At 42.9% G+C, this 25648-nt stretch overlaps 8 protein-coding genes across 8 annotated transcripts; 3 read left to right on the plus strand and 5 right to left on the minus strand.

Moving 5' to 3' along the window:
• Nucleotides 1–4453: 4453 nt before the first annotated feature.
• On the minus strand, nt 4454–6754 carry FPRO_10203 (uncharacterized protein; the record flags this gene model as incomplete). Its single annotated transcript, XM_031231139.1, has 1 exon — nt 4454–6754. The coding sequence occupies one exon, from the start codon at nt 6752–6754 to the stop codon at nt 4454–4456; it is 2301 nt and encodes a 766-aa protein (XP_031081206.1).
• Nucleotides 6755–7526: 772 nt separating this feature from the next.
• FPRO_10204 (uncharacterized protein) lies at nt 7527–9176 on the plus strand (the record flags this gene model as incomplete). The annotated part of the gene is made up of 3 exons (XM_031231140.1): nt 7527–7858; nt 7883–8862; nt 8968–9176. The coding sequence occupies 3 exons, from the start codon at nt 7527–7529 to the stop codon at nt 9174–9176; spliced, it is 1521 nt and encodes a 506-aa protein (XP_031081207.1).
• Nucleotides 9177–11396: 2220 nt separating this feature from the next.
• On the minus strand, nt 11397–13543 carry FPRO_10205 (uncharacterized protein; the record flags this gene model as incomplete). Its single annotated transcript, XM_031231141.1, has 3 exons — nt 11397–13212; nt 13278–13476; nt 13531–13543. The coding sequence occupies 3 exons, from the start codon at nt 13541–13543 to the stop codon at nt 11397–11399; spliced, it is 2028 nt and encodes a 675-aa protein (XP_031081208.1).
• Nucleotides 13544–14387: 844 nt separating this feature from the next.
• FPRO_10206 (uncharacterized protein) lies at nt 14388–14748 on the minus strand (the record flags this gene model as incomplete). Its single annotated transcript, XM_031231142.1, has 2 exons — nt 14388–14412; nt 14468–14748. The coding sequence occupies 2 exons, from the start codon at nt 14746–14748 to the stop codon at nt 14388–14390; spliced, it is 306 nt and encodes a 101-aa protein (XP_031081209.1).
• Nucleotides 14749–15525: 777 nt separating this feature from the next.
• Nucleotides 15526–17517, minus strand: FPRO_10207 (uncharacterized protein; the record flags this gene model as incomplete). Its single annotated transcript, XM_031231143.1, has 1 exon — nt 15526–17517. The coding sequence occupies one exon, from the start codon at nt 17515–17517 to the stop codon at nt 15526–15528; it is 1992 nt and encodes a 663-aa protein (XP_031081210.1).
• A 258-nt stretch (nt 17518–17775) lies between these two features.
• On the plus strand, nt 17776–20611 carry FPRO_10208 (uncharacterized protein; the record flags this gene model as incomplete). Its single annotated transcript, XM_031231144.1, has 7 exons — nt 17776–17909; nt 17963–18338; nt 18390–18651; nt 18706–19009; nt 19076–19506; nt 19558–19793; nt 19850–20611. The coding sequence occupies 7 exons, from the start codon at nt 17776–17778 to the stop codon at nt 20609–20611; spliced, it is 2505 nt and encodes an 834-aa protein (XP_031081211.1).
• Nucleotides 20612–21378: 767 nt separating this feature from the next.
• On the minus strand, nt 21379–22443 carry FPRO_10209 (uncharacterized protein; the record flags this gene model as incomplete). The annotated part of the gene is made up of 2 exons (XM_031231145.1): nt 21379–22228; nt 22343–22443. The coding sequence occupies 2 exons, from the start codon at nt 22441–22443 to the stop codon at nt 21379–21381; spliced, it is 951 nt and encodes a 316-aa protein (XP_031081212.1).
• Nucleotides 22444–23348: 905 nt separating this feature from the next.
• Nucleotides 23349–25321, plus strand: FPRO_10210 (putative Modin; the record flags this gene model as incomplete). The annotated part of the gene is made up of 2 exons (XM_031231146.1): nt 23349–24429; nt 24480–25321. The coding sequence occupies 2 exons, from the start codon at nt 23349–23351 to the stop codon at nt 25319–25321; spliced, it is 1923 nt and encodes a 640-aa protein (XP_031081213.1).
• Nucleotides 25322–25648: the final 327 nt, after the last annotated feature.

The following is a 25648-nucleotide window of genomic DNA, read 5'->3' on the forward strand; positions in this document are numbered from 1 at the left end:
ATCTATTTAGGCTATACTGCTTAATATATTATAATTAGCTATACTATTCTTTCTATTAAACTTTAGATTATAGTACCTTTTTAGGAAATAGCCTTTTTTAATATAATATTAATATAAATATTATTAGCCCTAATTAGTATAATTTATATTAATATATATATTAAACTTTTCTTTTATTTAATTAGTTAGATCTATAGCTATAAAATAAGTTTAAATAGTTATATATTAAGGCTAACTTATTATTTAGTTTATAAGCTTTTTATCTATCTATACTTAAAGTATTTTAAATATCTTTTTAATTTTATTTTTTACTTTTTTAGCTAAATTAACTTATATCTCCTTAAATAAAGTAATTAATTTATCTATTAAGGTATTTATTATAGACTTTTAGTCTTTTTTTAGGATTATTTTAATAGGTATTTTTACTGCTATCCTTAACTTTAGGATCTTTTAAGCCTAATCTTAAAGCCTATCTTTTTTATCTTCTTTAAGGTATTAATAATTCTTAGCCTTAATAATCTTATTACTAATAATTAATTTAATTATTTAAGTAAGTTAGCTATAAGGTATATTTTATATATTATCCTACCCTTTCTTATACTATAGAGAGACTTTATTTAAAATATTTTAGTAAATTATATTAAGGATATTTTTAAATTAAATAGTTATTAATTTATATTCCTTTTTAAGTTTCTTAAACTTAAACTAGTAGTAGGTTAACTATTCAATTATTTAGAGATAGTTATTAAGAAGCCATTCTTAATTAAGTTTCTTAAGCCTAACTTTAGGGCTATTTATAGCTATATTATCTTTAGCTATAAAGATCTCCTTTAGGTTCTTTTTAGCTTCCTTTTAAGTATATCTTTTATAGGTATAATAGATATTACCTATAAGAGACTTTATAATAAAGGTCTTAAGGGTTATAGTATATTTCTTTAGTAAGATATTAGTATTATCTATATAATACTTAAAATAGTAAAGGTACTTTATAATATTTTCCTTAAAAAAGGTTTCTTTATATAGAGAAACTTAATTAATAATAGTATATTCTCTATACTATTTATAGAATGCTTTAATAAAGATATAGAATTAATTATTAATTATAGTAAAGGCTATAATTATACTGCCAGTTTAAGTTAGTAAAGTTATAGGCTTTATAGACTAAATTTCTATATCTTTAAAGGTTAAGGCAGTATTAAATAAGCTTATTATAGCTAGTATTAATTAATTAATTAATTTAAAATATCTTTATAAGTTTTCTATAAGTATTTCCTTTCTATAAGAGATTAAAAGGATATCTTTTTTATCTATTTTCTATAAAACTATTATCTTAATTATTATTATAATAGTTAGGTCTTTTATAAAGGTCTAGAATACTACTAATATAAAAATATCTTATAGTACTGCTCTTAAAGACCTTTTAATTAGATAGTTCTAAAAGGTATTTTACTAGAATTTTAAGGTATTATTAGTCTTAGCCTCCTTAAAGGAAATAGCTCTTTAGGTCTTAATCTTAATATAAAGACCCTAAAAAACTTTATTTCTAAAGTAGGTATCCCTTAAGGATACTATAGCTATATTATAATACTATTAGGTTAAGGCTATTCCCTTTTATTTATTAAAATATAAAATCCTTATTCTATAAAATAAAGGCATAAAATAATCTTAATTCTATAATTATAATATTGCCTTTTATACTTATAAGATATTTAGTATTATTGCTTTTAGCTTAAAAACTAAAAGATTTATTACTATTTATAATTTCTATAAGTAGGTTATTATTTTTATTATTATTATAGCCTCTTACCTTATATCTTTTTATTTTAATGCCTTCTTTTTTTAGTATATTTATAACTTTTAGTAATATAAAAGTGCCTTCCTTTCTATTTAATTAGTTAGTTTTAAAATCCCTTTAGGTAGTAACTATTAATAAAGAGGATTTTCTAGGTTTTAAGAACTAATTTAAAGGTAAAGAGTAACAATAAGGAAAAAGACTGCAAAAGGATAATAACTTTTAATAGCCTTAATTATAAGCTAAGTGCAGATAGCTATAAAAGTTTAATTAAAATAGGGTCTTTATTATTAAATAGGTAATTAAGTAATTAGTTTAATAATATTAAATATAAGGATAAAAAGTATAAAATTTAGTCTAAAAAAGTATAATAATACTAAGATATTAAGGGAAATCTATCCCTTTATGTCTGTTACTACAGACAGCCTTCTGACCCCACCAATAAGGCTAGACCTCTTACCCTAAAATGCTTATCATAACCGTCACATTAAGTAGCCTCTTTAGTAGGCATTAAGGTCTATAGCTATATATTAAGCTTTAAGATTATAGTTATTAGGTTAAAAGAAATAAGCCTAGCTTCTTTAAAACCTCTTTAAATATTACTTTCTATAAAGATAGCTTTAAATATAATATAAAAGGTAGAAAAGAATTTAATTTTAAAAATATAAATTATAAATTATTTAATTAAATACTTTATTTCTTAACTATAAGCTTTTTTTAATAGCCTAAAGTACTTAATATTAAGAGGCTAAAGTAAATAAGATATATAAGCCAGTATATAAAGTATAATAATTTTATTTTCCTTATAATATTTCTTAAAATTGGCTAAATAATAGCTTTTATAACTATTAAAAAGTAAGAGATAATAAAGACTAATTAATTAATTAATTATAAATTAATTAAAATACTTTAGTTACTTAAGACCTAATTTATTATTTATCTATCTATTTTAGCTTATTATAATAACCTAATTTAATAAAAGGTTATATTTTTAATATTAATTAATAAGGTAATATTAGCCTATATTAATAATAAATAGTATAATTACTTAACCTTCTATATTAATTACTTAAATTATAATAATCTATTTTTAGTTTTTAGGCTATATTAATTTTAGCCTTCTTTATATTTCTAAACCTATAATAGCTATTCTAGCTATAATAAGGCCTATTATAAAGCCAGTCTTATTAAAGTTCTAGATATTATTTAATTAAATACTATACTTTATAATTATATTTTAAATAAGCTTAAACCAGCTATAAATAATAGTTAAATCTTTATATTTAGCTCTCTAATAGTTATATCTCTAAAATAAATATATCTTTAGCTTTAGTTATTACTTTATAAAGTTATAAGCCTAATACTTATTAATAGGTAATATATTACAGTTAGCTAGTAGAGAATTAGCTATTTCTTTTATAAAATATAATTATAAAAGAAATCCTTATAAATCTAAATTAAAAATAAAGTAAATTATTATCTACTTCTCTAAATTAAATAGTTTTTATAAATCTAAAATAGAATTATATTGCAATTAAATACTATTTTAATAGTATTATAAGATATAGTAGTAAACCTTATATCTAGTCGCTACCTATTATATACTTAATTTTAGGTTATTTTAAAGGGCCTAAAAGGCAAGAAGTATTCTAACTTTATTTAAAGGCTATAATATATTAAGTTATTAATAATTATCTACTTAAATAGAAATGTTATAAGGTAAGGGATTTTTAGGTCACTTGCTTGTCTAGGTTACTTACTTATTAATTACGTTATTATTAATTATTAATAAATTAAGGCTATTATATTAAACAGCTTAAGCTTAATAAAAGGTAAAGCTAAATAGTATTAACTATTTATTTTTATATATTTTATTTATTATTATATTTATATTTTAATTAAACTTAATATAATAATCTTATTAATAATAGCTATAAAGATATATTAATATCTTAATAAGCTGCTTTTGGCTTTAATTATTAAATATATTATATAAAATAGTAATATCTATAATATAAATTTCTTAAAAAAATAACTTACTTTTAAAGTCTCTTTTTAAAGCTTTATTATAACCCTTATAACTATATTATATATACTTTATAATTTTCTCTATAATTATTATTAATTATAAATAAATTAAATAAATCCTTTTTAGTCTTTTTATTTTAATTAATAAAAATAAAACTAAAATATTATAATATTAATTTAATACTAAAAGATTAATATTTAAATCTTTAATAAGAATATTAATAAATACCTTATAAATAGTAATATATAGTTTATATTTATTTATATTTCCTTTAACTTAACTTACTAGCTATTAATAAAACTTCTTTATATTAATCTTAATTTAATAAATATTAAATCTACAATTAAGAGATATAATACTTTAATAACCACTTAATATTATACCCTATATAATCTGCTAATAATAAACCTAAATATGGCTTAATTTAATACAGTTAGACCTAACTGTTATAAAATTAAGCTTGCTAAGTAGAGACTGCTTGTTTTATCTATAATATAATTAGCTATTTATTTTATTTGCGGTCTGGTTGGCTGGGCCCTTCTAAACATAACTAAAAACCGAAAACCTAAACCTATTATTAATCCCTATAAACAATATTAAATAAAAATAGACTACTGATTTAATTTATACTACTACTCAATTGAGATAACCTGCTCCTCTGTGTGATAGAAAATCTCAGCTTGTCGAACCCAAAATACTCCGACACGGCGAAAGGCTCCATTTGCCTTTTTTGAAAGCAGCAGACCCTCGTGTGGCACCTTCAAAACACTGTGCAAGGCTATGGGTAGGGCCCAAAGCTCTGTAGTATCTTCTCCCTCGATGTCCAATAGCCCTATAGCGATAGGTATATCAAACGGCCAGTTGATGGGCGGGTCCCCGTCTCTCAATACCACGCCCTGGTGTATTAGACGCTCGTACAATGGCCGACGAACAATAGAATAGGCACGTCCCGAAGGTGGTTCATAGCCATATCCTAGCGCGGCCTCGAAAATATTTTCAACAGATCGCATAGGCACTGCCGAGAGTACCACCCGATGGGGACGACCCCTGACTTCGATACTGAAAGGTAAAGTAGCCCGGATAGCTTCTTCCAAAGCCAAATCAATTCCCCAATCCCTTGGGGCCCAGGCGCCCGTATCGTCTGCAGGGAAACAGCAGGGCTGTGGCTTCTCGTATGCATTCGGGCGAGACACTTCGATGGATCCCTCGAGAGCCATCCATGACCACGAAGGCGCCCTTTCGATGACCTCAGAGGGTTGAGGCAACTGCCCTTTCCGAGGCCTTCTCAGTGGCCCCTCAGAACTTTTCCACAAGAGTTCTCGAAAGAACTCCTTTGTTTCCCACATCCCTGCCAGGTACCTGGGTTTGGCGCGGGTTGCCCACACCAGTGCCTTTTCGTATCGCCTGGCCACACCGGCGAGTGCAGCAAAACAGTCGAACGGATCAAAGATATTTCGGGTTGAGTAGATCCTCATGATGGTGTGCCACTCGCTCAAGGCTGACTCCATTGAGTGACGTTGCTCTGAGCATACAGTTTGTTTGCCCTTGTCCCTGCGGTCAGTGGGAAATGACCAACCCCTCGAAGCACAGCGTTTCTCGGGACACTCAAACACTACCAGGTCGCGCGTCAACTCCATCTCAAATGGGATTGTCTGACTTAGTTCCAATGACTCTTGGAAGAAATCCTCAAACGAAATGTTTTCTCGACACTTGAACATGAGTTGCTCCATGCCAAATGCGATGACTCGCCGACTCAGCATGAATTCTTGGAAACACCAGGCCCGCCGGTAAGCTGGGCCAAGGTTCTGATTCCTTGGCAAGTGGAGTCTACAAGTCCGCCTCTGGGATGACTCGTATACCATGTCCGGGTGCATCGCGTACGGAACTTCAACAGGTAGTGCTATCGGCTTGTACCATTTTGCAAGATTGACAAATCCTTTTCGGCTATTATCGCTTCTCCCCGCAAGGATTGTCAGCTCGGCATTTCCGTAGATCTCAGGGACCAGGAGGGCTGAATGTTCCCAGTCTCTCTTGTTGTCTTGCATAATGCACAGCGCGTCGATCCAGATATACCTGTAGCCCAGCTCCCGGGCAACCTGCATACCTTCGAGGTGTGTTCGAGTCATCCGAGACTGGTCCATTCCAGCTTTCAGATCATTCAACGTGGCTTGCTTGAGCTTGACCTGATGAACGCTTTGGCCGTTTGTCTTGACCCCCCAGCAATAAGACAAGGCCACGTATCGTCCCTTCTCTCCCCGGTTCATTTCTACCAGTCTAATATTGGACGAGTCACTGATATCGACGAGCCTGGGCGGCAAGATGCGGGGCACTTTTCCCTCGCAGCTTTCGTGCGCCTGGCGACAGTGGTCCAGCCACCTCGTTATTGTCAGATTTCTGCGCTCGCTGTGGGCGTCGCCGGCCTGGCTGGTTAGGCAGTCCAGCTCTGCGAAAGTCCCCTGAATCTCCCGACTTTCATGGGACCCTAGATAAAGGTATCTTGTTAGTCTTGGGGACTTATACATGTAGGAAGACTGGACTGTACCTTCGTTTGCAGAGATCGAGAGTACGCCGATCGAACCAGTTACGTGGTGATCGTAGGTATGGATTCCCTTTGGCTCGCCTACCGAGATAGATATTGAATCCTTTTGTTTCATTTTCAATATTCCTGTTATCAGCAAGACATGGCCGGGGGGCCAAGTCTCAAGAAGCTGATTGCGATAGGCGGGCCCAATGTCTGACTGAACGGATGCCCACATCAAGCGACAAAGAGGGCAGGGAGCCGGCTGCACAGACTCAGCGCACGATTTCAACTCTGCGAGATTTAGATGATGTTCTTGAGTAACGCCATTATCAGCAACAATCACAAGCCTCCGGCATTCGGAGCAAAAACCCAAGCCGAGTGGAAATCTACGGCGAAGTGTGTTCGAAAACATGGGTATAAATGAAGGGCTTGGACCAAGCCAAGGGGGTCGAGCGAGGTACGGCAGATGAAGGGGTGAGGAAAGGGGGGAGCAACTAAAGGGAAAAGGAAGAAGTTTAGGTAGCTAGCTTAGTCATTTGTAAATTTCCCCCAGCACCTGCCACGGGAGTTTGGGAGCCTGATCTCGTCCAATGGGAGGTACATATCCGCGCTCCGTCACGGCTGGCGAGGACACAGCCCCAATTTAAGGCAGGCTCGCTGGTTGTTGCAGGTGGGGTTGAATAAACGTAACGACATGGTCTGTGTTGGCCTTTTTCTATCCTGGGGTTGAAAGAGGCTTAAGACAAGGAACTAACCGAATCCTACTATAGAGATATACAATTTGTGTTTTCTTGCCTTTTTCTTTTCCATTTCGTTTTCATCAGTTGAGTCTCGTTGAACACAAGTGACGACTAAGCGCCCGGCTTGAGACGGAGGGGTTCCAGTGGATCTGAAGGCGGTTATCGCATTGGAGATGGCCCAGAACAGGCGCCCAGCATTGCGCCACGTCACGTCGGTTGCAGCTTTTCAAACAGGCTGTGTAGGCCATCCCACCCCGCTCGTTGCTGCAGTGCAAATAAGCATCAGCCACGTCGGGGGTGATCTTTGAGGTATAAAGATCCAAGGGCCTCAACTGAGAGGGCGGGTCGAATCAACCACCTCCACGGACGCCATCGCATCGCCAGTCCTGTCCGTACCCGCGAATATCCAAGTGCAATCATGGCTGAAGTGCTGGCCGTCGCGCGATGGTGGCAGGCCTTCAGCTCGCCGAAGCCTCTGCCAAGTCTCTCATCAAAGCCATCATGGTGGTGAAAACCCTTCAAGAGGTCCCTCACAAACTGGCGAGGCTCCTCGATGAAGTCGAGACGTCGACATATTACGTCGAGCACATTTGTTACAACCTATTGGAGCCTGATTCTGAATTCTTCCAGACGATGAAGTCCCTCAGCCGCTTGTACGGGCTGATCGGGAGCGTCACCTCTCTGCAGGACGCAACCGACGAAGTCTGCAAATTGCTATCACCACTGGTCGAGTTTGGCGGCAACTCGCCTTCCACGAGGAAACCCTTAAGCCGGCTGTGAAATTCTGTCGTGTCACTGAGGATGGAGAAGGAGATCTCGGGGAAACTTGAGAGGTTAAAACGACTCAACACTGATGTGGTGCGAGAGATTTCAGTGGTGGAACTGCAAGTACAGGTGGCGGCCCATACACTTGCAGTCACGATGGACACGCTGATGGCTCAGAGGTTCGCTGAAATCGGGACACAGCTGGGCGCGTTGACTGCCGATGTCAAGGACCTCGGCCTCACATTCACGCATCCACAGGCTAGCACCATGCTTGGTGACTATAGGAAGAGCCCCATGTCTGGGTCGACTACCAGCCTTGGAAAAACTATGTTGACAGAGAACAAAACAACGTCTCACACAGCCGTCATGCCATCAGATTCGTCAGACAAACTGCCGTCTGTCTCAACGCAACGACAGAGAAGGCAGCTAGATTTCTGCCTACAACGAGGACGAAGTCCAAGCCTACCTCAAACACCAAGTGGGAGCTTTGGCAATTCCCACTTGGATCTTGTACTCTTCAGCATTCGTACATACTACACCAAGGGGAACTTTGATGCAGCACCGGTACTGCTGCTGCCACGGCTTTGGAAGGACTGTAGTGACAGCATCTATTTCTTCAAAGTTTCAGACCTCCGAAAAGCCCGGAGACTGCTTGAGAAGGCAACCGTCGCCCACTCTGCCGATGTATTCTCTCGAGGATCCTCCACAGCCCTGATTGAGATCCTAAGCACGCTATCACCTGTCAACACCGCCAGCAACCCCGATGTTCGCAAGACCTTACTTCTATATCTCCATTCCTTGGCTCTTCGCCAGCTATCTCGCGAAAGTCCTATTCTGATCGTTCTCTCCTGCCTACATGAGGGCATGGATACCACGGACTGGTCTGTGAGGGCACTGACCTGTATTGTGGACCGCCTGTGCGCCAATCTCGATCCAACCAATCCGGTCAGACTATTATCCCAGAAGCGCCTAATTGCTTTGCTGCGCCGTAGTAGGGACTACGACGGGGCACTGCGTGAGTGTAACAGGGCTCTAGCGGATATTAGGACCACACTTGGACCAGGCTCCCTCCAAGAACGGAGAATGTCTCGGCTTCTGGAACATATTTACATGGATTAAGGCGATTGGGCTTCGGCTCTGGATATCTGTTTCGATATCGTCCAAGAGCGATTCAATGAAGCCTTCGGACCTAACCTAGATCCCCAGTGTCACGATGAGTGTGCTGTGTGGACAATGGAGGACATTACCAAGATATACGAGAAGAATGGGAACCTGGAATTGGCCATAGCCTGGCTCAAACAGGAGAGGATAAGCGGCGGTATTTGCTGAGGCTCAAATGTATTCCTAGAGCATATCCAGGATAAGTTCATAGGGTTGCTAAATCGGTGTGGAATGAGTGAGGATGCTCAGATTTGGGGCAAGGCTCTAAAGTGTTTACTATATATTCTTAGTATATTTAAAGGTGTATTCTTGTAGGAACATCTATGTAAGTCTTCTCACAGCAATCTAGTAGCTAATGACAAAATTAATTGTAGTGGAATTGAATTCTTTGCCCCGCTTTATAGGGTAGAGTTGGATTTATTGATGGGTAGAGTTGATTTTTGTAAGCCAATTAAAATTCGCTACTCTCATACGTAAGGAACGCGACGCGATGAGCGCGTATAGCACCTAGATTTGTAGCTTTTACTTTTATTCCAGGAGGATAACATTGAACTATGCTTCCTTACTATGGAAGAACGCAGCCCTTTCGTGTACTTCAAATCTTATCGGGTATTAGTGTGTCAGACATGTCACTATGGTTGTATAGCAGATGAGGTTCCCACTCATTTGCGCAGCAGGCATATTTCTATGACACCAGCTGCACGACGTCAATTAGCTGAAATTATCGATAATCTTCCAGGAATTATCAAGAACCAATCGCAATTAACCGATGAATTCAAGCTTCCACCTCCTACAATTCCTCCGATTCCAGAGCTTGACTCCCCGCAACCTGATGGGCGAGGATATCGAATATGCCAGCTTGTTTTCAAGGACGACCAAAAGATTCAATAGCACTATGCCACTCAGCACTCCTGGACTAATCCCCAAGGTCGCGGAAGGCCCAGAGTACATGACGCTTATGTACGGCCCGAGAAACCATGGAGAGAGGGTGTCATGTGTCCACGGTTCTTTCGATCCAGGGCGGCCAGTGGCTGGTTCGAGGTTGGCCGCAGGCTGACAGGCCGTGGGTACACATCGAAGGCCAATGCGACAATCATCGCCAAGCCGCCAATGTGCAGCAGCAAAGTATCGCCAGAAACGCGCGCACACATTAATGGGGTGTTTAAACGCGACAAGATGTATCAAGGTGCTGAAACTCAACCACGTTTCTACAGCAAGGTTCTTGGCGACGACTCCTTTGCAGCAACAAGTCTGTGGTTGGAACGTACACGATAGCCAATTGCATACAAGAATGTGCGGCGAGACATTTTACTGGCAATGACACGCCTCCCAATTCACGCCAAGGTCGGTTATCACATAGTTATGTTATGTTATGTTATGTTATGTATATTTTTCGTCCGGGGGGCCTTAGGCCCCGAAAGTCCCCTACTGGGGCACAGGACGTGCTGAGCTAGAGAAATTAGGACTTACCTACACACTAATTGCAGAATACTATGGCTTCCTCTTGAAATCCAAATCTGCAGACACGTCAATAGACCACACACTATCCGGCATATCAACGGCAAAAATGGCGCATCTAATCTAGCCCGTTACCTGTCAGCAGGATGATCAGGCGCGGCTGATAAACGGCAGCCGCAAGGTAAGCCCGTTATTAGGCAATCGTAAGCCTCTGGGCGCGGTAGCCTCAGGGGTCACGGTTAGATAGAGGGCATGCTAGCGCCCTTTATCTAGCTAAGAACAGGTAAGAGAGGAAGAAAAGGTAATAAAAGAAATATATAGAAGATAGAAGGGAGGGAAAGTTGTAAGTACTTCTTAAGTTATTATTACATATTAATAAAGGTAAGTCTTTCTAAAAAAGAAAAACATATTATCCTTAAATAGATTAATAAAAGTAATAAAGTCTCTTTTTATTAAAAAATTTACTGCTATATTTAGTAAAGATATAAGCGTTATTTAATAATATATCAGTACTTTTTTATAATAAAAGATATAATTTAATACTTTATATTAGCTATATAAGTAAATTAAATTTATATTATTATAGTTAAACCTCTTATAATATGTAATGAAGTCTCTATAAAGGGATCTTACTACTAGTAAATAGTATAAAGCTATATATAAAAGTAAGAGCTTTAATATATAAATTATATTTATTAGCATTTAGATAGAACTTAGGTTACTAGCTATTAATAATACTTCTTTAATAAGCCTAACCTGCACTATTAATTATTAAGAGATATAATGTAAGATAAAGCGCTTTAAGAGTAAATTCTTATCTATAATATTCTATATAGTAGTTTAATATAGTGTAAACATTTAACTGCTTTATATTATACTGTAACAAGAATATGCATTTATTTTACTTCTGATAACTACAGAGTAGTAATGTCATGCATCAACAAACCCATCTTCAATCCACGTGCAGTTTGTATCCCATGACCAATCTTGACAGAGCATGTTCAATACATCATCCACCTCCAATCCATCAGCCCATAAACATGAGTCCTGACCCAAGCACTCACTGTCGTTCATGTCCAGTTCATTGCAAGACTGTTGTCCCTGGCGCATCAAATCGCAACTTGTTTCAAAAATCTGGCTCACAACTCCCTTACTGCAACGTGCGGTCAATGACCAATTTTGCATCTCCTCAAAGAGCCCCAAAGCTGTCTGGACCTGATTACGCCACTCAGAGACAACAGTACTCTGAGGCTTCCACAGCATGCTCAGGAGTGGTATCATGGCGGCCTGGTAAAGGAACCATACTGCGTTCCATCCTGACATCTGATGGCTCAGCCACGTCTTGGCTATGTCTTCAATGGTTGTCTTTGAAAACTGTTGGCACTTCTCGATAGCGACGTGGTCAGCCTCTTGGTCCGTTCGATGGTTAGTCGTCGCATCTAAAAGTGCTGGGCGATATAGAAGCATGCGCAAGTTCCAGTATCGCCATCTCATTATGCACCGAGCAAGATGAACCGGTTCATCACAGTCTCGGTCATTGGAAAGCATAGAGGGTAGATGAATATGCCAATTGACCAATGCCTCGTCGAAAAGGTCACGATTTTCAGCATTGAGAACTGGAGTCACAGCTAGGCTATCCTGTATCTCAGTTGCAATCATGCAAAAGCGAATGTTCTCAACAAGTGTTGTCATTCCCATGTCTTGCTGAAACCTTTCTTCTCCGTCCTTTCCGAGCTTCGGGAACTGAACGTCAATGGACGGAGAGAAACGACCAAACGAGGGACGGCCTAGGGTCGTTGTCGTCCAAGTGTCAAGACAAACCAAAGACCACCATGTACGTCGCCTCACTTCTGCTGCTTCATACTGATCACCGTCTCCGTCCTGATATGAAGGCTCTCGATGAAAACCAAGGGCGCTCGCCATTCGAAAGGCTGCACCAAGAATAGCATTGCCTCGATTAGGTCGGTTGATGTAGTGAAGATAGTAACCCCCAGCAAGAGCAAGGGCTTGTAGCGTTTCGATGTGACTGCTGCCAAATGCGCCAAGGTCGAGGTGTCTCATGGCCTCGGTGTAGTACTTGCAATGATCCCGATCACTCGACTTGCTAGAGACGATACTACCCATGGCCAAGACCATATTCAAGAGAGCAAGCCAGGGCGGATCCTGACGTCGACTGCCAAGGTAATCTGTCCTAAATGAGGTTTCATCGAGCATCGGTGTAAAGATGTGGATCCGCTGGAAGTAAGCGTCAACCAGTGCTTGTCCCTTGCTGCTCCATTTTATGCGAGGACATTCCAACAGGGTCCTGGAGGGATGATAGCAAGGTCGAACCTCCTCGTTTCTGGCGATGTTGTTGTTGATGTTCGCCTGACGAGAGGCTAGCAAGCCACGTAACTGAGGCCGAACCTGGAGCATCGCTGCAAGTGCCGCTCTGATGGATGAAATGCCCAGATATGATGCCTGTCGGTCAAACGGCAGGGACAATGCGTTGACATCATCAGCTTCCGCAGGCAAGGGGTCTCGCTCACGTCTTTCTTCGTCCCACTGTGAGTCTTGAGTGACAGACCTTTGAGGGGTGCTATCTGAAGGAGACGGCAAGATTTTATCAGTCGAACATCCATGTAACAAGGCCTCACGAAGTTGCTGGTCTGATAACGAGGCCAACTGCGGAATACTGTGATTTGGGAAAAGGCGGTTCAAGATGGCATCGCGTTCTTTGAGACTTCTGGATAAGTTCTCAAGTGTTCTGTCACAATCGTTAGAGTTTTCTCATAGATAACATGACTCTTTTCAATTGAGTCAAGGACGAACCTCTTTGTAGGCATAACTCGTTGAATCTGTTGGGTGTAGACGCATCTTGACTGTAAATTCCTCGACTCGCATTGGTTACACGGTTTTCGGCCGTCGCATCGAATCTTTCGCCGCTTGCAGTTGCCGCATGCGTGCAGACCTCGAGTGGGCTTTGACTCTTTAAGAGTGCCCGAGTCCGAGGACTCAACAGTGCCCTGGACTTGTGAAACACAAGAGTCAGTCGAGGATCATGATCAAAGACCACCAAACTCACAGGTACAGAACATAGTGAGCGCCGATGCGGGGCAGAACTGGGCCTCTTGCTTGCAGAGGTTCGATAGAACAAAGGTGGAGGTAAAGGTGCCAGTCTAGATGTGAGGAGATGGCAAATATCATCCATGGAGTGGCAAGATTGCATGTCTTACGAGCGTGGTCCAATCTCATCACACACACGTGGTACAAATGCGGAGTGCGGCGTATTGTGCTCCGTACCTGGGGTGATTGTGAAAATCTGGGGAAAAACGGTGAATTCCAACATGCTCGATGGGCGGTTAAGCCTAGCCTGAACAGGAGCGGCATAAGAGTATCCGTGTCTAGATTGGGACTAGTCGAATGCTAATAGCCTCGGTTATAGCATAGATCTACATCAACGGGCCATCCACCTACCCGAGAGCAGTAAGTTTAGTACATGCATATAATGTAAAATCCAGTTTGTGATAATGGGCTTTCCTGGTCAGATTATACCTCGAGATCACTTGAAAGCCCGCTATATCAGGAAAGCAAAATTACATGTTTCCAGAGTTTCTATAAATCGTTACATCTAAGACAATTACCTGGAGTGAAATTCATTTCTCAATAGGTTATCGGTAGCTATGTCCCACCAGCAAAATGTGATAGCATTGGACCTTCGCAGCTTCCAATGCTATTACTCCTTCATCACCCTTGGTGATTCTCTTCTTCTGTCTAGACAACTCCACCGTGCTTCAGGCCACACGTTAATAATTGACCCTGCACACTTGAGATACATGTTGTCTCTTCTTTCATTCAGCCGACACATATTCATGGAAGATTACAGGGCTTTCCACCACAGTTAACCCCTCCATGCAAGCGCGTCGCGTATACCCAAAGTCTTCAAACTGTTGCATCGTAACCTGAGCTTTATAGAGATTATAGTCAGCATTATTAATTTCCCCACGAGGCATAGAAGGAACTCGCGATTCCACTTGAACTCGCCATACTCATACTTGAAAACTTGACCATGCAGTATTGGGAAGTCATTGCTGAGGATGACGTAATAGTCCTCGTCGTCTACGTCCCTGAAAAGGCCATTTGGCCTGTTTCCTTGGCCATTGAACTGGCATTGTTTTTGGCCGTCGTTCCAAAAAGCCCAGGTGCTCTTTTGGGCTTTGATGTCTTCTTTCGTTGTAAAGGTTACGCAGGCGTGAGACTGGAGAGCGAGGGCGAGCGTGCCGAGGATGAAAGTAGTCTTCATGATGAATAATGGAATGGACTTACTAGATATTGTAAAATCTGTCAGGCTGGTGTTGAAGGCTGGGGATCGGGGCAAGGACGGTTATGTTTTATTGCCCTTGTCACAATGTTGAATACTAATCTTGATATTATTTGAGAACCTAGTGCTAATTGATATAACTCAAAGGATTCAACAAAGCTTACAGGGATATATATACATGCCGTGTTTTCCGTCTATATAGTGAGGCCTTTGCAGGATGTTGGCGAAGTCTGACTAGCCAGCTGACATGCAGCATCCTTAGACTCTTAAAATTACCTGATGGTAAACGAGGTAACATCTAGGAAATCGGAGGTTTCTATAAGTGTACTTGGCACAACCCCCAAAGGGGATACATTGGTCCTTTGTGCATATAGTATGGGCGCAGACTGTCTTTCCATCCCCGTTAGTACTGACATAGGCCGAGGCGAATCGGAACGAAGCGACGGTCATGCCCAACCAAACAACGGTGCATGCATATAAGAAGAACAAAGAGAAGAGGACGACATTCGATCTTGTCGACGAGGCAAGCGCCGAGAATGTCCTCGAGGAATCGCTGGCAATAGAAGAGCAGTGAGATACTGGCCTGATCGATCGTTTCGATGTAACCCGTCGTCTCAAGGACTGCAACGAAAAAGTAGGAAAGGACTACATTGCCTGCTTATTGACTGATTGATGAGAATCTCTTCTATATTACGTATGCTTATGCACATGAAACTATGAACCTCATCTTCAACATCTTTATACCATATGCTTCTACACTTAGCGCAGTAGTATTTCTTCAAAAGGTCTCTCTTGATCCATAGCCTCTCCAAACATTGACCCATCGACATAACACCAGCTGACAAGAGTCCATGTCTGCACGGGAAGAGATCTCATCTCTTCATCAGCTGTCAATGGGTCAGGTCGCAGCACAAGAGGTACTCGACAGCCCGGAACTGCGTACACGACATCTCCTTCCATGGTAGGTTCTGGCCCGATACCAAAGAAACCTCGGCTGCTTGCGAATGCCTTCATTGTGTCTATACGAGTCCTGATTATGCGGTGGTGCATATTGGACTCGATCTTGTGGAGATTCTTTTGTCGCGAGTTCGACTGTACCCACTGTAGCCACTCATTAAATTGCCGACGGTGTTCATCCCATCCTGGCATACCGACTCTCAGTGGGCTGTCGTCGATATCGAGACCCATAATGAGAGACTCTGCTAATCTGTCCATCCACGCTTCCCTGGAAAGATTGCCTGCTAGCCGTGATCTCAGGGCTAAGATAGATTTAACTGCTGCCCGCTGCTTCTCTACAACCCAAGAAGCGAAGGGGGGGCAGATGACGTCTATTGTATCGAGTTGCTTGACTTGAAGTCTAAGCCGACGCGGTGATTCAGCGTCGATCTTTGGTGGTGTATTCAAGCGTCCGCCTGCATCCCAGCCTGCACTGTCACAAAGAACAAGTGGCTCATCGTAGGCATGGCATCGAAGATCGGGGGCCCAGGTGGGTATGCTGGAATGTTGCCGCATATATCCCATCCACGATAGGGCTAGAAGATCAAGGGAGTCTCCATTGCAGAGAAGTGCTTCGGCTGTTTCCACAAAGACTTGCTCTTCAGTGATTCTGTAATTAGCTTTCGGGACCGGTCGGCTATCTGCAATACCGTGAAAAGCAAAGACTTTGTCGCAGGTCCTTGTGGCTTGGCAATGATATGCAGCCTGAAGAAGAGTCTCATAGCATACTCCACTTTCTCCCTGATTGACCTTGTTCTGGTATTCTTCTCGTATACCAAGCATCCTGGTTACACACCAGAATCCAAGGATGGCTGGATGATCGTCTTCATAGCGGCCCAAGCCAGTGAATGAGTTCCAAATGGCAGAAACACCATCTGAAAAGTGGCTCAGATCTACGCAATCCTCACCACAAATCACCTGGATGTTCCCTCCGGCAACAACCTCTTGTATAACCCACACCCGTTGGAACCATGGGCGTTGGAGTAGAAGCAACATGCTCTCTAGGCCATACTCATCATTTTCTTGTCGAGAGGGCTGTGAGACTTTGCGGTATAAACTCCGAAATTTATCATAAAAAGAGCTTGATCTGACCAATGGCTCTAGTCTAGTCTCGACGTCGTTTTCTTCTTGTTTCATGAAGCGAAATGCATTCTTAGTAATATCATCACTGTTGCCCAACCAAACTAAGACTTCCTTAGAGCGTGAATAAATCTTTCCCATGAGGGGAACTTGAAACTCCTTCTCCGTTGTGTCTTCCTGGTTGATACAAATGGCATCGATCCACACAGTGAACTTGGATGTTCTCTCCTTCAGAGAATTAAAGAGATCAAGCAAGGTCTGGCTAAGTGGGAGGGAGTCGCCATTTTGAAACTTAATCCTCGCTATGTCTGTTGAATTGTCCCAGCAGTAGGAAACAGCGGTGTAGTCTGGAGGGTTCTCTAGAGGCACGACCCTGAAGTTGCAGATAGGTTCAGAATCCTCCCCATTAATGCTGACGTCCAAGATCCGGATATCATCCCTAGAGAGAGGGGGGTATGCAATGTTCATAATGATTTGGCTAAAAGCAGGGCCATCAGGACGTAGCCAGAAACGAAAGAGCGGGGAGGAATGGTTTGTGGGGGCGAGCGCGAGGATAATCTTAGCCTCTTTTGGAAGGATGTAGTGGTGTCTGTTGGTGCAATTGTTCTGTGGGGTTGGCGTGTAGCTTGGACCAAGGCCTAAATCGGAGACGGAAGAGCTTGTTCCGCGGCTCATAAATGCCTACGTCCCGTATCGAAATTCGGAGACTAGCACGGAGATTGGTAGCACCGGTCAGAAGCGATCATATCCATAACTACAGCCAAAAATAAAACCCATTATAAGCAGCTCATCAACAAACTCATGGAAAGGTATTATCGCTCCCAGCTTCCAAATTCATTGCCGCGCTTCGAATACTAGAGATCATTTATACATCTTCTGTAATGGTCTTTATCGACGAACGAATCCGGCCTGTTATACACTTCCCTGATCATGATGCCTCCAATCGCACAAAGAACGCTGCTTGAGAAGGGATGGTCATTCAAGAAAGCAACAGATGGACATGATGCTTGGAAGCCTGTGGCCAAAGTGCCAACGGTTGCCCACATTGACTTGATTGAAAACGGAATGTTAGTATACAACGTTCTACGCTCTCCCGGGTGCTAATCGATGACCTATATAGCATCCCTGACCCGTTTTTGGATATGAATGAGCTTGAAGTCGAATGGGTTGGAGAGACGGCTTGGACTTACCGCACTACTTTTGACTCGCCGTCTGCCAGCAGTAGATCAGTGTATCTTATCTTCGAAGGTCTTGATACGTTTGCTCAAGTCAAGCTCAACGATGCCGTCATACTAGAGAGCGACAATATGTTTCTCAGCCACCGTGTGGATATCACTGACAAGCTTTGCAACGAGGGTACCAACGTGTTATCCATCGACTTTGACAGCGCACTACTCAAGTCCAGGGAGATCACAAAGCAATATCCTGATCATCGATGGGAGCTCTTCAACGGAGAGGCTGGACGCTTGGTTGTGAGGAAAGCTCAATATCACTGGGTATGTGTAATGAATGAAATACAAGAGACCTTTTGCTAAATAAATACGCAGGGATGGGACTGGGGCCCAGTGCTTAACACCGCCGGTCCATGGAAGCCAGTCTGGCTTGAAGTGTCATCCGCCCACATAAGTGACTTCCTCCTCAATTACAGTGTTTCTCCAGACCTTGAAAAGGTTCAGGGCACGGTGGAAATTGACGTTGAAGGGTGCTATGACACGGCAAATATCTCTATCCTCTTTCAAGACACTCTCGTTCACGATACAGTGGCAGCAAAACCTTCTAGTGACCGTCTGGTTGTCCCTTTTGCTATAGGTACTCAGCCATACACATGACTCTAAGCGTAACATACTAACAGCCGTTGACTAGATCACCCCGAACTGTGGTATCCTGCTGGATACGGTCATCAGTCTCAGTACACCGTGAGTGTCAGTATCGTCAAAGATAGTCAGAAGCTGGATGCAAAGACCAAGAAGACTGGCTTCCGGAGGAGCGAACTCGTTCAAAACGGAGACTCTCATGGGAAATCATTCTATTTCAGAATCAACAACATTGACGTCTTCTCCGGTGGCTCATGCTGGATTCCGGCCGATAACTTTCTACCTCGAATCACCGCTTCCAAGTACCGAGACTGGTTGAAGCTTATGATAGAAGGCAATCAGATCATGACGAGGTGAGGGGACATCGATGAGTCTTTTCTCCTTGCATAAATTTACTGACCCATTTGGATTGGATTCAGAGTTTGGGGCGGTGGCATCTACGAAGACGACACTTTTTATGACTGCTGCGATGACATGGGCATTTTGGTGTGGCAGGACTTCATGTTTGGCTGCGGAAACTATCCTGTAGGGCCAGAACTCATCCGATCGATTCGCGAGGAGGCAGTGCAGAACGTCAGTAGACTGCATCACCACCCTTCAGTCGTGATATATGCCGGCAACAATGAGGATTACCAGGTTCAAGAGCAGGCAGGTCTCGAGTACAATCCAGACGACAAGGATCCTTCTTCTTGGCTCAAGTCTTCTTTTCCGGCTCGGTACTACTATGAGCATCTCTTACCAGAGGTAGTCAGTGAGGTATCTCCAGGGATGACATACTGGCCTGGATCACCGTTCTCTGGAGGCAAAGACACTACAGACAAGACTACAGGAGATCTCCATCAATGGAACGGTAAGAGGCGGGCTGTATCTTCTCTTCCTTTATTTACTGACATCTCCATAGTTTGGCATGGCACGCAGGAGAAATACCAGGTCTTTGACAGGCTGGGTGGCAGGTTCAATAGCGAGTTCGGTATGGAAGCTTTCCCGGCCTTGTCAACGATTAAGCACTGCATCACTGAAGAGTGCGACCGTTTTCCGCAGTCTCAGATGATGGATTTCCATAACAAAGCAGATGGTCACGAACGACGAATCGCTACTTATGTGGTCGAGAACTTTCGTCCCCTTCCAGATCTAGAGGTAAATTACTCCCTCTTCAGAAGCAGATCTCTCTTTTTTTACTAACCCCTCACCAGTCTCACATATACTTGACGCAGCTTTGCCAGAGCGAAGCCATGACTTTTGCGTACCGCAGCTGGCGTCGCCAATGGGGAGACGATCGTAGATGCGGCGGTGTTCTCGTCTGGCAGATGAACGATTGCTGGCCCGCCATCTCATGGTCCATCGTCGATTACTTTCTCACAAAGAAGCCAGCATATTACTCCATTCGTCGAGCCCTCAAGCCCATCGCTGTGGGTGTTCAACGACAACACCACGACTGGAGTGTCGTTCATGCAAGGCCAGCGAAGACTTCTTCGTTTGAAGTTTGGGTTGCAAGCAGCAAGCAGGAGGAGATTACTGTCACTGTTGAAATTCGCTTCATATCGATCAAGACTGGCAGTGATATCAGGGATAAAGTCGTCAAGGCCAACGCGGTTTTGATCCCGAATGGGACGACTGACATCCTGACTGGACAGATTGACAATGTAAAGGATGAGCCACATGTCATATCTGTGCGTGTTTTGCAGGGCGACACTTGTATCTCACAAGACGTCGATTGGCCTCAACCTCTCAAGTATCTTGACTTCTCCGACAGAGGTGTTGAGGTTCAGGTTGGGCCAGATGGGTATCAGCTCACGGCCAACAAACCCACCAAGGGCCTAGTCTTCGAAGAGCTTCCCGGTATCTCCTTAGAAGACAATTGCATAGATCTGGTGCCTGGCGAAGTTGTTACTGTAAAGGTCAAGGGAGGTGAAATGTTATCTGGAGTCCCAAAATACAGATACCTACGTGGATAGAAAGGGTGAAGCGAGAATACCAGTTAGAATTACGCAACACTCTCTAGTTTACCCAGATAGCTTTAAACCTTGGATAGACTGAATCCTAAAAATATCAATCTTATTTTAGCTTTACTCTCGTTTATTGGGAACGGCGTTCAGCCAGGGAGTGTATGCAACAAATATGCCCTCATCCTCATTGCCGTTTTTAAAGTCACACCTCAAGCTTGTATCGGAGTCTGCAAGTTCCTTCTATAACCAAGAGTCCTGGAATGTAGCTCATAACACATCCACAGCGTTAATTGCCACGGAAACCGGATCATCACCATTGGCAATATTCTTCTCGAGCCTTACCAAAAGTGCTGTATCAGGCGACTTTTACACTCAGAGGGGAAAAGGTGATCGAACATACGGTCGACCAGAAACCTAGCGGCCTTTTCACCTCTGCAGGTACTATCTAACAAAGGAATCTGTTTAAGGCCCAAGGACGCGAGGTCTATAACCTTGAGGTCCGGTTTAGCAACCATCATCCAGTCCCTGGCCAGGTGATTCCCATGGATAGGAGTGCCATATAGGCCAGTGGCCAACCAGTCACAGAAGTAGATAAAGCAACGCATGAGACTACTTTTCAGAACATTCACCCAGTGGCGCTTTCAACAACATATCCTATATATCCGCGTCAGTTCGAATAAAAAGAATGGCAGACAAAGCAAGTATAATTATTAACTACCAAGAATCAAAGTCATAATAGCATCTGTTCGAAGCAGTGCGTCATGACCCATCTACATTTACAGTCTTCCCTTGGTTAACTCGGTGTCCTTTACCCACTTGCCGTCAATTGGACGTCCTCCACGCAAGCACGTCAATGCGATACCATCTTCGACAGGAGCGAACAGTGGCAGTCCTGTTTGTGCAATTCCATAGTCACGAATCACCGCTTGACCTCGTGGCGACACAAGGTACAAGAAGAAATCACGTACGTGGTTCGTCACCGAGGGATCCGCCTCTTTAATCACTGGTGAGAATGAGGCATAGCAACTGTTCATCAGAATGTGCCTTGGCCGCGTTGGTTCGAAGAAGATGGTACAGTTGGAAATGGTGCCAAGTCCAGTCTGTCGCAAGACCGTTGACCGATCAGTCAGGAAGTAGGCGCCTGCGACATCAGCCCCCTTGAGAGCTTCTGATGGTGATAGCAAGCTTGTCTTGTACCAGGATGATTTTGTCGCTTGGTCTTCCCACGGCTTTCGGCCGACCAAAGACCAAATTTCGCGTTCTTTCCACATAGTGGCAGAATGGTCGGCACGGCTGTGGAACAGGCAGCCTGAGGCAGCGATCTTCTCAAAGGCATCAGTTATAGATACTGCAGATGCCAGTCCCGCAGGGTCCGATAGGGGCCCTGCTAAGCAGAAGTGGTCGTGGAATACGCATCCAGCCGTATATGACCATCCCTCAGCCTGGGCCAGGGCTTCCTGTTCGCGTTCATAAGTCAAAGCAAAGTCAATGAAGCCATTGAGTAACGCCAGCTGTGTATTGCGGGAGTGGTTACATATCCACTCAATCAGGCCATCTTTGCCTCGAGACTTTAAATAGTCTTGGGCAAGTCCCTTGACCAAGCCAGTGGCACCTGCACCACCATTCCTAAATGAATGACAATTGTCAGTAATTTGTCAGACAAAGGTTCAGATGGATACCTAGGTAGCTGAACGAGGAGGAGGGGGGAAGAAATCGCTGTCCGACCAAAGTCTGACATACCCGATTCGAAGCAATACCTCTCCAGCTTTGCCATATTGTTCAAGAGGGTTTGCATCAATCTCTCCGTGCGAGACAATGGCAGTTGGGCGTGATAATGCCATGACGTCAGTTCAAAAAAGAAATTGGTCAATGTTGCATTGATTTTCGACAGGGCCAGTCGTTTGGGCGGCAATAAAGTCACTGTGATTATTAAAGATGTTTTGCGATAGTTTATCGTTTCATGAAAATGAGCTACCAGGCATTCTCGCCGATTGAGTTGGCCATTATGACGGTAAATGAAGTGAGAGAATGCCGTATTCCTTAGTAGCCTATAGCCTGGCCTCGCCTCGCCTTAGTAATTAAATTCGTGACCCCAAGAACTTCCCCGCATAGTAACCTCGGGCAATTGCCGTGACGGCAATTGACGGCAATTGAGTCAAGACTTGTGGCCAAGAGCTTAAATTAATAGAGAGAACTTGGAACTATCTATTGGTTTTTACTCTGCCTCTGGCTTTGGCTTATTTAACCTATACATCAAACCGATTGCTCTTTGAAGCCAGCCAGTACCTATGCGATGATTGTTTACTATTGTATAGTATGGAGTCTGTATATATTGTTGAGAATGCGCGAGTAGGGATCTGTTGCGCATATGGACGTGGCTTTAATGTTGAAATGTATATATATTAGCCTATGATGTATAGATACTTATTTTAGAGTCCTCTAAACTTTTGGCAAAACATAAGCAACATTTATCTTCTCGAGGTCCTTAAATTTACTTACCCTACATACTAAGCGCCCAAAACCAGTTTATAATTAGCACTTCTCCACTACAACCCCTGTGCAGCATCACAAACCCATCGTAATTGGACAGTGTCGCCCCTTTTTCGCGCGTCAGTCAGATTCTCCAGCCATCGCGTTATGGGAACTGACGCTGGGCATCAAGAAAAACCCAAGTCCTGGAGACCTCACAAGCACCTTGATCGGACTATTCTCGATAAGACACAAGACACAAAATATATCACTTGAAATGTCCTCAACAGCTGTACCAGACCCAAGCTCTGGTGGAAGCAGTGACGACAACACGGAGCTCATTATTGCCGTGGTTGCGCTGGTCATCTCCGTCTTGGCCTTTGTCATTGCCATTCTGCAGGCCCTGCAGCAGTATCTCGCCACAGCTACCGGTTTCTCGTCATGCAGTGAGGCTGTCATAGGAAAATGGGCTCAATTTGCTCGGCGCCGGATGATCTGGTCCGAGTTCCGTTTCGAGGTCCAGTTTGAGGCTCCAGTCATTTTCGTCGCCAAGCCCGGCAACACCAGGGGACCACTGGGTGATGATGCCCTGGCCAAGGACGAAAGCAAAAAGATCATTCGCCTCGATGGCGGAAACGAAAATTTCAAGTACACAGACACTGTCAAAGAATTCGACAACGAGTACAAGCAGAGCACGCAGCGCATCATTCATACGGCTGATAACGAAAAGGCTACCTGGTATGGCTTGCTCATGGCTATTGTCAGGATGGAGAAAGAATCTCGCGAGTGGCAAGGCAAGAAGTCAGCCGAGTGGGTTAAAGCGGCTGGTCCACGCCCACCAATCGATACTGAAGAGCCTCATGCTCATCACTCGCTAGTTGTCTGCATGCAGAGAAAGAGGCGTACGTGGGATAGCATGCCCAAAGACTTTGCTAAACCTTATGCCACAACTACAATATCGCATCTTGTTGAGATTGCAGGAATGCTGGGCATTCATTGGAGGAAATTTGATCTCAATACCGACCAGTATCGCGGTCAGGGCAACGGGTTTGTTCTATATGGCTCATACACGGACGGTCTTGGTATCACCTTCAACTTTCAGAAGCAAGGACCAACCTGGTTCGAGAAGAACCGGGTGATCCCCAACTACAATGTCAAACAGCTATGCTTCGGCATGGCTCCGACCATCTTCAACCAGGAGAAGAAGGTCTATGCTGACGAGGCCAAGGGAGCTGAGAGCCTTCAATTGGGAAGTCTGGCTGAGATTGCGAAGACGCTTGTGGTGCTTGGGTGTGATATCAACACAGTCAACTACTTCCGAAAGCCTGACCAAGCACGCCACACTCACCTGTTTGCGGGTAAGTTGCCCTTTATCGGGTTGATCGAAGATAAAGCTGACCTTGAATAGTTCCATTCGAGATCCTCGGCATGGTCGGAGAAATGCTTCATTTGAAGGGCACCATCTTCCGTATGCTTCCTAACCCGACCGTTTTCTACTGGGATCCCAGCTCCTTTTCTCTGTCAGCCCTCATGATGGAATACATCAACAGTTTGCGGCCTCTCCATGAAACAGCCTTGAAGGATAGTGAACAAGTAAGAAAAATACTCAAGTGGGCAGAAGCAGATGAAAGGTTTCCGCTCCTGCGAACAGAAGGATCCACGCTCGATGTTTTTGGCGAAGACATCAATGGTGCAAACCTGGTCAATCACCTCAACAATCTCCGATCTGGAGTCGAGTTATGTGATGAGTATTTTGGCAGGATGAAGAAACCTGGATTGTCCATGATTAAGAGAGTTGTGCGTATGCATATTCAAGAGGTCATGGGTATTCTACACGAGAAGAACGAAGCCGACGATAACACGAAGAACGACGACAATAATAAAGCTCTTGACGATGCACCAATCACCATTCACGACATTGATTCAGCACCAGGTGAAGACAAAGAGACTCTTCTCATTCAAATGTATTTTGACCGCGTTCGTCAAAATGTCGTCCGGAATCTCAGCAAACAGGGCCTGCTAAGCAAGCGTATGAAGGCAAGGCAAGACTCCTTTGTCTCAGAAGATGACGTGAGTGCAACCCGCCCTAAGCACGGAGAAAGGTTCGGGGACAAAGAGCTCAACGAGGCGTGGTGCGTACTTATGTTCCGCATGCTGTGCTGGTTACAACTGCACGATTTCCACAAAATGGATATCCACATAAGCAAAAGCGACGCATACGCGAGTCGCATCCCGGTTTATATTGTATGATAGCTGTGTAAGAATACCAATCTCTTTTCCTCAATACATGAACTTTACTGTGATCGAAGTGAACTCAGACACTTCAAGCCCTGGCCAAAAGAACTTGACCTATATGTGTTGGAACCTCGCCGTTGAAGGCAAAGTAAGCTTTGTAATACCTGGCCAGTCTTGGACCCACGGGATAACTTACGCTGCCCGAGTCACCAAGTCAACTTTTTCAGCAAACCTTGCGCTTCGGCCATTGGATCTCGAGACAAGCCCAGCAAACTTCTCTATCATGATGATGCCTAACGCGCTTTCCTATTGAGATATGGGTCGCGCCGAGAAAACGAGACC

Source organism: Fusarium proliferatum, assembly GCF_900067095.1.
Source record: "Fusarium proliferatum ET1 genome assembly, contig: FPRO_scaffold005, whole genome shotgun sequence".
NCBI lineage: Eukaryota > Fungi > Ascomycota > Sordariomycetes > Hypocreales > Nectriaceae > Fusarium > Fusarium proliferatum.